Source organism: Peromyscus eremicus, chromosome 3, assembly GCF_949786415.1.
Source record: "Peromyscus eremicus chromosome 3, PerEre_H2_v1, whole genome shotgun sequence".
Classification (NCBI taxonomy): domain Eukaryota; kingdom Metazoa; phylum Chordata; class Mammalia; order Rodentia; family Cricetidae; genus Peromyscus; species Peromyscus eremicus.
Genome location: NC_081418.1, coordinates 145,434,314 through 145,448,025, shown reverse-complemented (window position 1 = coordinate 145,448,025; position 13,712 = coordinate 145,434,314). Strand labels below are relative to the sequence as shown.

At 44.4% G+C, this 13,712-nt stretch overlaps 1 protein-coding gene across 1 annotated transcript in view; it reads left to right on the top strand.

Annotated features, from left to right (window-relative positions):
• The window catches only part of Eps8 (epidermal growth factor receptor pathway substrate 8), a 77,363-nt gene extending 73,950 nt beyond the window's left edge, over window positions 1–3,413 (top strand). The window contains exon 20 of the mRNA XM_059258726.1: window positions 1,960–3,413. Coding sequence (XP_059114709.1) covers window positions 1,960–2,073 — 114 coding nt within the window. The 3' untranslated portion in view covers window positions 2,074–3,413. The remainder of the gene's footprint in view (window positions 1–1,959) is intronic.
• The last annotated feature ends 10,299 nt before the right edge of the window (window positions 3,414–13,712 follow it).

The following is a 13,712-nucleotide window of genomic DNA, read 5'->3' as shown; positions in this document are numbered from 1 at the left end:
GACAACCAGAGTTCAAATCCCAGCACCTACTTAACCAGGCAGACATCCCACAAATACTTCTGACTCCAGTTCTAAGGGATCTGCCACTTCTTCTGGTCTCTGAATGAACACAGGCAAACCTGAGTGTGAACATTCCACATGCATATATAATACACACACGCACACATGCACATAAATAAAATAAATCTAAAAGAAAGGAAAATAGCCAGCTACGTGAAGTGTTCAGTCTTAGCTGTCTGCATAGCAGCTACAGAGTAAATGAGCATCTGTTCAGCTGGAGGTGTTCAAGCTATCCTCTTCAAAGTTGGCTCTGTAAGAGTTAATCGTTCTGTGAAAATTATAGTTGGCCTCAAATAAAAGGACATAGGATTCAACATGAAGCTGATAGCTAATTTTCCCTACCAGGTATATTATGTAAATTGAACAGTTAAATAACTCAGAATAAAATAGCTTCATGTGTATAATCCTATAACCATTCTCCATCAAGCGAAATTCCATTACCGTGAGAACTCTCTCCTACAACATTGATCTGGAAGGTTTTATATTCGAATTTGATGATTGCTTTTCATATGTAGAGTATGAATAAGAATTATGTCTTCCCCAAAGCAGTTTTATTATCATTATGCTCTCCAATCTTGTTAAGAATGTATAAATTACTTCTCAAGGTTATGTTAGAAAATCCTGTATCCCAAAGTTTCCAGATCCCTTCCTTCCGGGACGCCCTGTCCCTGTCTTTACCCTCCCAGCCTGCTTCCTGCTCCCGAGCCCTCTGGGAGTTGACTGAGGCAAAACTGATACCGGGTTTCCTTGTGCTCTGTGGCCACCTTCCTCCTCACCGTTCTCTCAGATCCAGTTCTTCACATAGTTTCTCACCATACCACACCCCCACTTGTTACCCAAGCCTTCAGTCATCAGAGGGAATAAGGAGACGGTACCTGGGCATTGTAGGGAGAGCTGGGAGGTGAGGAAAGCTGGCAGAATCAGAGGGGCAGAGTTGTCTGAAGGGAAACAGTGTGTTCTGAAGACACCCTTTAAAATCTCTAAATGGAAATGAGTGCCTTGCTTGACTGACAGTTCTTTGGAAGGTGTGAAAAGATGGTACAGTTGATCAAGTGCTTGTTGTAATCATACAGACCCTAGTTCAGATCCTGAGTACCCAAGTCAAAGGTAGATGTGGCTGCATGAGCACCAGGGAGGCAGAGACAGGAGGATTCCTCGGGCTGACCAGGCCAGCCAACCAGTGAGCCTCAGGTGGAGTCTGAGATTCCATCTCAAACTAAGGTGGAGCCAGGTGTGGTGGGGCACCCCTTTAATCTCAGGGGTGAGGGAACCCCTTTAATTCCAGGTGTGGTGGGGTACCCCTTTATTCCCAGAGACAGAGGCAGAGGCAGAGGCAGAAGGGCCTCTATGAGTTTCAGGGCAGCCTGGGCCGTATAGTAAAATCCTGTCTCAAAGGAAAGAGAAAGAAAATAATAATGTAAAAGACTGAGAAGACAGTAACATTAACCTCTGACCTCCACATGCATGTGTGCACTTATACATATGTACCTGAACACACATGTCACACATATATAAACACATACATGCGTACAAAGTATTCTTTCGTAACTGACTCCTTGTACATGGAACCTCTTTCTATTGGCAAGTCTAAAACATTCTGTATGCATTATTGGTCTGTTTTTATGTTAAATTGAGAGGCACGGTCAGTGATAGTGAGTGACTTGCCTTAAGAGAGTTAGTTATTCATGTGATGTGCTGCTCAAGTCTAGAAACTTCACTGACAGGTAGAGGAGGCTCCTGCTTTCTTGAAGAAATAGTTGGGGGCCCACAGTAGACTTTGCCCCTGAGCTCTTTGATTTGACCCGCAGTGGACTGTGCCCCTGAGCGCTTTGGTTTGGTGGGTACACTCACGGCACACAAGGCGGTAACTACGCTGTCTGCTCCATGTTTCTTTTTCAGGACAGTAATGGAAGCTCTGAGTTACAGGAAATCATGCGTCGACGTCAGGAGAAGATCAGCGCTGCCGCCAGCGACTCGGGGGTGGAGTCTTTTGATGAAGGAAGCAGCCACTGATCTGTTGAGCTCCGTGATTCTTGGCATTGTTGGACAAGCTTTGTTTAAGAAGCCTTGAAGGGAATGTCACATCCATTGTCCTGGTGTATGTAAATTATCGCCATAAAGGGAAACAGTGGACGCCTGAGTGAGCAGAGGCCTCCCTGCTTCTTTGACCATTGTCTTGACTAAAAACTGAGGAGTGGGCAGGTGATCTTGTTCAGCAAGTCAAGGTACTTGCTGCCAAGCCCAATGACCTGAGTTCAAGTCCCTGGACCTACATGGTAGAAGGAGAGAGCTAGCTTTTCCAAGTAGTCTTCTGACCACCATTCGTAAATAAACAAATAACATGTGTAATTAAAAGAATTTTAAAGGTAATTAAAAAGAAAAATATTAGACTGATTTGACCTTGGGAAACATTTTTTTCCACTTTCCTAAGGCGCACTTCCCTTTGCTCCATTAATTATCTCAGCCTCCTTTGGTGATCTGTGTCGGGTTATTTTCACAATGGAAAATGTATTCATTGCAACAAGGAAAAGCTATGGCCATTGATGACTAAGTCTGCCGACTCAGCTCTCTGTGACTGAGACGCCTGTCATCCAGGGAGGAGGCTCGGCGACACTACCCTCTGCTCACTTTAGATCTCTCCTCTGACATACCTAATGACAGTGTATTTAGGTTTATTTAAAGTTCTTAATGCCAACAGTTTTTAAAAAATCACATTTGAATGAATTGTACAATGTAGCCAGACCTTGACCATGCAAATAGGAGACTCTAGTACATTCTCAAGACGTTTTGTTCCTCGAAGCTCTGTCAGTCGCAAAACCTTGCCTAGATTATGCTGTGATTTAGTTTATATTCTGCTTATTTTGTGTACTGTGTAATTACATATGAGGAAGCACCAGTGGGGTCACTTACACGCAGTCAGTCAAACCAAGTAGCCCACCTTGGTGTTTATTACAGTATTTTGCTTAATGAAGGGCTCAGTTATAAATATTGACATAAGTAGTAAAAGGATATTGGGCCATTTTATGTGTTTTATCTATGTAACAAGGGACACTTAATTTACATGTACTTTAACCCCCATGAAAGAATCTAGATAGAGAGAAGAAAAATAGCTAACCTTCAACAAATGTTATTTTTGGAAACACAATTTTGTCATTAAATGTAATATTATTTCACATATATAAAGAAGATGTTATGTAAGAATGTTGTATATTTTAACATAAATCCATTTAGAGAGATTATCTAGACTCATTAATTTTTCATAGTGCCTTTTTCACTTGAGTCAGCTGGAAAGAGTCTGCAATAAACAGTATTTGCTGTATATTAATAAATAGCTTCTATCTCATCAACACGAAGATGTTTGCTTTGTTGACTGGTCATTTGGATTAACAGAATGGGAGCAGAGGTCCCCATAAACAGAAAGAAATCTTCAGTGTGTGTCTGCATAGAAAATGGCCTCCCTCATATTATCATCTATGCCTTCTATAATCAAGTCATAGTTGCTAACAAGAATGAAAACTCATACACACTGTATTCATTTTTGATCATTGCTCCAAGCGAATTTGTGTCCTGAAATCTGCAGTAACATTGAGCAACTTCTTAGGGGCAAAGGTGTCGAAGGGATTAGCAGCCTGCATCGCCCATCTCTGTCTCTCCATTATCCCGAGCAGATGTGAGATGACAAAGGAGAATTAGTTTAGATCTCTTATGTTCCATAAACCCTGACTTCATTGGGGAAAAAAAATCTCTGGAAAGCAAAATAAAAATCAAAATGTTAGAATAACTTGTTTGGAAAGTAGCAGATCCAACAGCAAAAGAATTGCTGTGGTTCATGTCTGTATGTTATGATACAAAGGGAATGTAGGAGAGAAGTCATGATCACAGGAGTCCATGGCTCAGGAATAGAGGACACTGAAGAGTGGGGACATTTAGAAGGCAGAGTCCTGTCAGAGCTTGTGTTCAGATGTCTAAGGAGTTTGGTCACTGAAAAATTTGAAGGAAGAGCCCACAGAGCAAGCAGCATAGTCCCAGTGATATCTGGTTTCAGAAACCATGAGTCAATGGAAAGGTTCACAGTATCCTTGAGAGTAGATCTCAAGAGAGCATGCCGCTCAGCTGGTGGTTGGCTTCTCAGGAGGCTGCTGCCATGAGGTCAGGAAAAGGGAAGTGAAGGTGTGTACCTGCTGATGATGATGCTGATGATGGTGCTGGTGCTGCTGCTGCTGCTGCTGCTGCTGATGATGATGATGATGGTGCGGCTGCTGCTGCTGCTGCTGATGGTGCTGCTGCTGCTGCTGATGGTGATGGTGCTGCTGCTGCTGATGATGATGATGATGGTGCTGCTGCTGCTGCTGATGATGATGATGGTGCTGATGGTGCTGCTGCTGCTGATGATGATGATGATGGTGCTGCTGCTGCTGCTGCTGATGATGATGGTGATGGTGCTGCTGCTGCTGCTGCTGCTGCTGCTGCTGATGGTGCTGCTGATGCTGCCGCCATTGGCAGTCATGTACCACTTGCAGAGTGGAGACCCAGTGATGAGGATGGGATGGGAAGTAAACCAAGGCAAGTTCATGATCCCCTCCCCATCTCTGAATCCTCTCATTTCTTGGAGAGAATCTGTCAAACTATCACATAGTAAAGCCCTAAATCACAAAAGGGTAGGCTGAAGAGCTGTCTAGCTCCAGCTTCTGCACACGTAGACTCTTGGCTTCCTTTTCTATATGTATTTGAAATTACCTATAAATAATAGAAAGCTTATGAGTTTTTCCAACACAGTATAGTTATCCTTCTCTGTTATCTAAAAATATGCAGGGGAGTGAATTATTAAGAGGGGGGAAGAGAGAGCCCTGAGACTCTGCAGAGGGGGTGATAGGCAGACCCCACTGGCGTCCAACGTGGTGGCAAGAGTTTCCACCTAAAACCTGAGAAAAGATTCTAAAATGGAGCTAAAAACAGCTTCCTAATTGTCTCTCTCAAATGAGCGGCAGCTGCCGGTTTGAGCTACTTGTGGGTTTCTGGTGTGCGTGCTCAACCTGCAGTTTGGCAGGAATGAGGCTTCTGCAAGTGGCACATGAAGCTGCGTGGTGGATATAGTTTTTGCTAGTACAAAACAAAAAAAGTGGTTTCTGGGCTACATGCTGCTTGGATAAAAGCATAGACCCACGATAGCTCCCAGAGCTGGTGGAATACCATGACCATGTTGGGAAGCTGAGGTGGGCAGAGCCAGCAGCCACAGCTGCTGCAGTTTAAAGCAATAGATTCACAATAAGACAGATTCAGGTGTAATAGTTTACAATGTGTGTAAAAATGTACGTAGGCTTGAAAGAGAAAAAAAAAGGTGATATATACAGTTATAGAAACAAATACATAGTTTTTAAAAATAAAGTCTTTAAAGAGACAGTAAAGGTAGTATAAAAAATAAGCCACATAAAGATGAATATTACACAGAGAATCTGGATTGTGTTGTCTTTGGGATTCTTAACTGCAGAGAGATATTTGATTGTAAAGGAAGCTGAGTTAAACCAATATATATATTTTAAAGATATCTTGACTTCAAAATTTAGATGTAAGGATATGTTACTTTGGAAAAGAGTTTCTGCTTTTGTTCCCACAGAAAGCCAGAGGCTATGGATTTGTTCCAGATTAAGATACATCAGGTTTGACCAGCCAATACCCCCTGAAAGGTCTCTGATGAAACCATGGCCCAGATGATCCAACATCCAGAATGGTTTGAAGGCAAATGGCTCAGACGATACAGCCTCACGGACTACTCCATAATCCTAAAATTTTCTTTGTTTCCCCATAAGATACAGCGCCCCCCTCCAGCAGGAAGTAGTAAGAGAAGCTACGCCCAAATTCCCAAATTATATGTAATTTTACTTTGTTAAGGTTAAAACCTTCCTTTTGGAAAAAAAAAAGGGGGGGGGGGAAGTGCTGTGGGAAGTTCTGTATGGCAAATGGGTGAAGTTCTGTATGGCAAATGTGTTGCTAATTAGTCAATAAATAAAACACTGATTGGCCATTGGCTAGGCAGAAAGTGTAGGCAGGATAAGGAGGAGAATAAAGCTGGGAAGTGGAAGGCTGAGTCAGAGAGACACTGCCAGCCGCCACGATGAGAAACAGCTTGTGAAGATGCCGGTAAGCCACGAGCCATGTGGCAAGGTATAGATTAAAGGAAATGGATTAATTTAAGCTGTAAGAACAGTTAGCAAGAAGCCTGCCACGGCCATACAGTTTGTAAGCAATATAAGTCTCTGTGTTTACTTGGTCGGGTCTGAGTGGCTGGGGGACTGGCAGGTGAGAGAGATTTGTCCTGACTGTGGGCCAGGCAGGAAAACTCTAGCTACACCCCCACACCTCGGGGGAGGATTCAAAGGGTAGAGCTGTATTCATCTGTACTCAGGCATAGAAAGCACATTCCACCCAGGTGGTGGTGGCGCACACCTTTAATCCCAGCACTCCCGAGGCAGAGCCAGGTGGATCTCTGTGAGTTTGAGGCCAGCCTGGGCTACAGAGCAAGATCCAAGACAGGCACCAAAACTACACGGAGAAACCCTGTCTCAAAAAAAAATAGATAAAAATGAAAGAAAGAAAAGAAAGAAAGAAAGAAAGAAAGAAAGAAAGAAAGAAAGAAAGAAAGAAAGAAAGAAAGAAAGAGAGCACATCCCATGGTACTTGGATTTGAACCTCCGAAGAACAGCATTATAAGGTGAACACCTGTCTTAGAGGAGAAAAGATTGAAGAGGGGCTTCTGGCCTGTTGATGCTGGATCTTGTGGGACAGAGGAGAGTGTGGACTTTGGTTCTGAAAATGCAGGAGAAGTAGAAATTGGAGTCACCTCATGTTACTGGCATCAGTTGTTAGAGCAGCATTGAAGAGCTGTTGACTGGATTTCAGCTCCCAATTTTGGTGTACCTCGTGTGGTAGTCTTGTTACTCACTGACAGTCTTGGAATTGTGGGAATATAATCACGGTATTTGGGGAAGTTTGGACAATGATTATCTTTTCTTCCTGTGTCTCCTGTTTCCCTTCCTTTGGTGTTTGCAGCTTCGTGTGTGCTGGGCCCTCTGAAGTTTTCCCATGCTCGCTGCTGCTCTGTTCCATTATAGTACGGCGTTTTCCCTGGGTTTCATTCCAGGGAGTTTCTGTTGCTCTCTCTCAGTGTGTTACCCTTCTCATCTGTGGCTTCTATTCTGCTTTTATTTGCTCCCATTTTAATTTTTTCATGTGTGAATTACAATCTTCATCTCTGAATCTCCAACTTAAAATTTTATCTTTTCCGTCTCTACTGAGCTCACTCAATATGCCTTCCACTTTTCCAACCTTGTGAAACACAGTTAAACTGTCTTTAGAGAAGATTTGGGGAGATGGGAGCGAAGAAAGCAGCCGTGGGTTGCAATCCACGCAAAGAACAATTACACTGCAGTGGGTTCATAATTCTAAAACGAAGAAAGAGAAATGTATGCAGATTTCTGTTACGGGAATCTTATCTCTGTTGTGGCCTGATGTCCAATGGAATCAGGCACTGGTTCAAGAGTCAGGGTTCACATTCAGCTAATCGGAATAGATTATAGAGTTCCCTATAGAAATTACCTAGAAATGATGGCTCCATCGGCATATTTGAAAAACAGACACAAATCCTAAAACTCTTCAAAAATCCAAAGAAGGAACTTGCTTAGTTCATTCTATGAGGCTACCATTTTCCTCACACCAGAGCCAGACAGAGAAACTACAGGCAAAAAGTCAATGTCCCTCATGAATGATGTCGTAATACTGTTTGTTTTCTTTTAAGATTTTATTCATGAGTTTGTGTCCCCTTTGTGTTTTCATTTTGAGACAGGTTCTCAGCCAAGCTGCCCAAGCTAGCCATGAACTCCCCATGTTGTTCAGATAGACCTTGACCTTGTGAGCCTCTAGCCTCAGCCTCCAGTTGTAAAGCAAGCAGACCGTGAGATCCTCAGCTGTGCTCACTATTGGTGATGTCTAGAGGAGGGTCCCGTTCCACAGGCCTCAGACTCAGTAATAGTATGTTTCCCCGTCCCCCACCTTTCTCTTCCCTTTATCTCGATTCCCACACCCCTTCTCTTCTTTTTCAGAGTCTATTTGCACATCACTGTCTCCTGGGAGTTGAGAGCAGGAGACAAGCCAGAGCTCTAGGCTCTGTGTCATGGAACATCTTCATCAGGGAGTGGGCCATGCTTAGCCAGGGGAAGAACAACTTCTCATAGCAAAATTGAGGTTTGGGGGTTATCTCAGCATTTGTGAATGATTTGGAAAATGAAGAAACTGGTAAAATCCTGATAAAGTAAGCAATTACTGAGAACTATGCAATCAGTGAATTACTAAGAACTACACATTGCCTAATTGGAAGATGGTCTGGCTGTCATCTGGCCCTGAGAGAATTTGGGCCTTGAGCCTGGACTTTCTGGATAGATTGCTGTGCTTTAGGAGTCTATACACTACCTGTCCAAGGGGCAGCAGAGTCAAAGACTCTTAAGAGCCAAGATGCCTCCTGAAGAGACTGAGGTACCAGGCCTTTAGACTGCAACTGGGAGATGAGCTAGTGAGCCAGGCCTCCCAGCAGGCCCTGAGGGCCCTTCCCTAGGCTGATGTCAGGGGTTCCTCCTTGCTTCCCAGGTAGTTCCAAGTGCTAGTTTCTCTCCTCACAAGGGCCCCACAGCTGAATTTTCAGGTAGATTGTGCTCATTGTTTGGTGGAATATTAGCTACTTTTTTTTTTATCATTGATGTAACAAAATACCTGACAAAAACGACTTGTGGTTTGAATGAGAATGTCAGCCACAGGCTCACACCTTTGTTCCCCAGCTGGGCGCACATTTGGGGAGGTGTGGCCTTGCTGGAGGAAGTGTGTCATGAGGGGCTGGGCTTTGGGAGTTCATGGCCTCATCCCACTTCCTTTCTTCCCCCCCCTCCCTCCCTCCCTCCGTCCCTCCCTCTGAGAGTGCGTCTGTGTGTCTGTGTCCGTGTTTTCAGTGAATGTGGCTGAAGGTAGGATCCTTGGGTTTCCTGTTCCAGCCACCTGCTTGCTGCCTTGCCTCCTCTGCCATTATGGACCTCTTTGCCTCCTCTGCCATTATGGACCTCTTTGCCTCCTCTGCCATTATGGACCTCTTTGCCTCCTCTGCCATTATGGACTTCCCAAAGTAAACTCTTCTGTAGTTGCCTGGGTCATCGTGTTGTGTCAAAGCAACAGAGAAGTAACTAACACACAACTTAAGGAAGGATGGGCTTTGTTTGGGCTCTCAGTTTGGAGCGATGTAATCCTTCCTGGTGGGAAGGCATGGCAGAGGAGCTTCAGGTAGCTGGTCACATTGTGTCCCCAAGTGAGAAAACAGCGAGAGATGAACGTTGCTCTTCAGCTCATCCTCCGTTTTCCCTTTTTCTTTTTATTTAGTCCAGGATTCTGGCTCATGAGATGACATCACCGAAATTCACGGTGCTCATCTTACTATAAACACCCTCTAAGACACACCTAGAGGTGTGTCTTCATGACAGGGACAGTTAATGATCACATTAACTGTCAATAGTGAGGCCAGGAAACCCTGTTTTGAGTTTTAGCTATCCTTTTATATCTTCAGGGAATGTCAGTTGGCTGGTAACCATGATTTTGTTTAGAGAGAAAAATTGCCTTTCAGACTTGATCCACATTGCTTCTTTGTGCAAGAAGTAACATGGCAGTGATCCGGACCAACATTAGCTGATCTGCTCAGTCTTCTCCGTGACAGGACAGATAAGCGTTTGCTGTGAGAGACACCGTGAGGTTGTCTATCCAGTAAACGCAATACAAGGGTTCTGCTCTGCTCCTAGGAGGCGGGTGGTGGAAGGGCTTATCAAACTTGCATGAGTGAGGTGAGCAGAGCTATCCGACCTCAAGCTCAGGCAATGTTGCGGCTGTTTCCTGGCTCATAAAGCTCAGCCTGTGCAAAGTGAGAAGTTGAGGCTCATTAATAACCCAGTACCCTGTAGTCAATACATGAGAGTAGAGTTTACATTAGGGAAACAATGTGAGAACGTTCACTGCCTCATCTGCAAAACCAATCCACCGTGGGGCAGGATTCAGATGTTTGGATAACTCATTAATTAATCTTGCAGCCGTAAAAGAATAAAGCATGGTGGAATGACTATTGTTTTATGCTTGGATGACGGAACAGTGGATTTACGGAACACAAACTGAGACAGCTCTTTCCAATTGCCCGGTTGCTTCCAACTTCTTGTAACATTTGTTCTACTGACTTTCCCATATACATAGAAGGCATTGTACAGACAGGACCTTTGCCTTGTGGGGTTGCCTACACCAAGTCCAACAAGTTTAGCAGGGGGAGGGGAGGCTCTTACCACTGCTCTGGGAAACAGACCTAATAGTTGGGTATGATCACAGTAAATGTGCCTGTGAGGAGCTGAGTACAGCAGACAGTCGGAGGGGCACCTCCACCTGTAGCTGTCCTGGCAGAAGAAGTAGGAGGGTTCATGGTCAGTGTGCTGAGGGACAGACTCATAGACTTGGAGCATCATGTGGAACATACTCAGTTCTGTCAGGCTCTTGCCTGCTACTCTCTACAACCGATTCTGCGTTTCACCACTGCTCCTGAAAGAGGATACACTGTATTTGTGTGTGAGAGAGAACATGTAGTCTCTGAGACAGCAGGTGACTTCTGTGACTTCCAAAAGGGCTCTGTGACTCCACAGACTGAGCTTTTCAGTTGCACAGCTCTGCGCCCCCAAACCACCAGGCACCATGCCAAGGGCTTTCCATTTAATCCTCTACACAAGGCTGTACAGGAAGCTTTTAGTGTTCCTGTTACCAAACAAGGAAACTGGCTCATAGAAGGATTAAGTGACATTCACAAATGGTGCCTGCTTACCCCAAGCCTCTGCTCTTAACTTGACCCAGGCATGTTTACAGGGTAGCCTTGTCCAAACTGGCTTCTTCTTCTTAGAAGCAGTGAGCTTCGTTAGCTAGTTAGTTTTGATTTGTTTATTTATTTTTGTGAGACAGAGCCTCAAGGAGCTCTGACTGGCCTTGAGCTTGCTGTGTAAATGGGATGAACTTAAACTTTTAATCCTCCTGTTTCTGCTTCCTGAGTGCTAGGGTTACACACGTATGTCACCACATCTGATTCTGTGGTGTTGGGGATCAAGGCCAGGGTTTCACGCATGCTAGGCTGGTAAGCTTTGAAAAAGAACTGTGACATTGGCACAGTGAATCTACACAAGCTGTCTGCACAACTGCAGTGTAAGTCAGGTCCCGGCATGGCTTTGTGTGAAACCTTTCCCACGTGCGTTGCTGGGACTGAACACACTGGACACATATTGGGCAGCGTGTGCTAGGAGAGAGTTGAAGTTCAAAGCCAAACCTGGGCAATGCTTTGGCCCCACATGTCTGTAATTTATATCCCAGGGCCAATGACTATGAGGGATGTTGCCCTGGAGAAGAAGAGCTTATCTAGTTCAGGTATTGGGTATTTTTTGTTTGTTTATTTTTATCTATTAAAGAAGTTCTGGATGGCTCTTGGAGACTGTGGGAGGTTAGCTTAAACTGAAATCATGTGATTATCCTAAGTTAATCCAGGAACTGTTTTTAGACTCGTGATGTTTTTAAACTCTGTGTGGTGGGCTAAACATGTCATATCCCAAGTTCATACAGTGAAACCAGCCCCAGTGTTATAGTATTAAGATTTGGGGCTTTGGGAAGTAGCTATGTCATGAGAGTCCCCCTCCCCCGCTTTTGTTTGTTTGTTTGTTTTGGTTTTTTTCCAGACAGGGTTTCTCTGTGTAACAGTCCTAGCTGTCCTGAAACTCACTTTGTAGACCAGGCTGGCCTGAAACTCACAAAGACCCACCTGCCTCTGCCTCCCAAATGCTAGGATTAAAGGCATGTGCCACCACTGCTTGGCGAGAGCCCTTATTAATAGGATTATTGCTATAAATGACCCCATAATTGACTATAAAAGGACCCCAGGCAGCTCTCACTTTCTATGCCATGTAAAGATAAAGCAAGAAGCCAATAAACGGTGCTCACTAGAACTGATTGTGATGGCACTCTCACTCCAAATGTCAGCCAGCTGTCTGTGAGAAACGGAATCCTGTGACTCATTAGTTACCTTGTTACAGCACCCTGAGCTGCCTATGACATGGTGAGGGAAGTCCTATTACCATGTCATCTCATACACTGCACAGCAGGGACACTGGGGCCTTCCCACCCACAGTAACTATTCTCTATTACTATGTTACTATGTGGCGCTACACTGCTGCCCCCTCCCCCCCCCCCCACACGCACGTTGCTTCCCAAGATTTCTGGTTAAAGGCAATAGGATAAAGTGTGACTGGGGACACCCAAGAAGCCCTTCTAAGACCACTTTTATATTTGTTTCTTAAGATGGTGTGCTTTTTAATTTTTTTTCATTTAGAATATTTTTGGGAATTTCATACATTGTATTTTAATCACCTTCAACTCCTCCCCAAATTCCTCACAGATCCCCATCTAATTCCATATCCACCAACGTTGTGTCCTCTTTGGAAAATTGGTTTTAATTTTGTGTTTATATGTGAGTATGTACACATGACTGCACTGCAAACAGAGACCAGAAGAGGGCTTCAGGTCCCCTGGAGCTAGAGTTAGAGGTGGGTGTGTGGTTGTTGTTTTAGTACCTGATACAGGTGCTAAAATTCAAACTGAGATCCTCAGGAAGAGCATCGGATGCTGTTCCTGCTGAGCCACCACTCTTCTGTGCTTCCTACTTGTGACAGAGGCAACGGGTACAACTTCCACTTTAAACAGCACTTAGGACTTTCTGAGGGTTCTTAGAACCGAAGAAAGATTTTATGTCCCCTGGCTTTGAGCTCCTATCCCGGGCTGGAACTCCCTTACCAGGGAAGGTGCAACACAGTGGACTGGGTTGCTGCACACTGCCTGACATATTAAAAGCTCACAGCTTCCTCTACGTTGGGGCTTCCACTAATATGTAACAACTCTGGAGTATAGTAACCCAGAAGTCTGAACCAAAGCCAATGACAGCATTATGTATATTCTACTAGGTCTCCTGGGAGTTTTGGCTTTGTGAGAAGATTTGGAAAGCAATAACAGCAGTACAAAAATTAAGAGAGATTTTATCTGGAGGAGTGACTTCTAAAGAGAAAGGTGTATTTCTATAATAAAGTTTATCTGCTAAAGATAAACTTTTTATTGGTGGTCTTTCCCTCTAGCCTTGGTTTGCATCATGGGATAACTTTGCATGGCTGTTTCACCTGTCTTTTTAAGAATTTTACCAGTTACACATCATTGTCCTGAAAAATATCCCTGTAGTGGGTGGGTGGTTGAGCCATACCGTGAAGCACTCACTGCCCCCAGTGAGGTAGCAGGTAGCTGTTACACCTGCCTATGACCTTGAGGTACGTGTCCCTGGGATGTAGCCACCGGGGACCTTTAAGACCTGGGGTGCATGTTTGCAGCTCTCTCTTCACTTCACTACCTCATGGTTTTGGATGCAGACCAGGGCAGAGCTTGCCAGAGAACCGCGTTGGACCGTGCCTCACCCTTTCAGGATCCTGTGAGAAATTCCTTTATTCTGTCTTGTGAGTTAACCCCCAAATAAATTCCTTTGTTCATTAAACAGACTCCATGGATTAATCCCA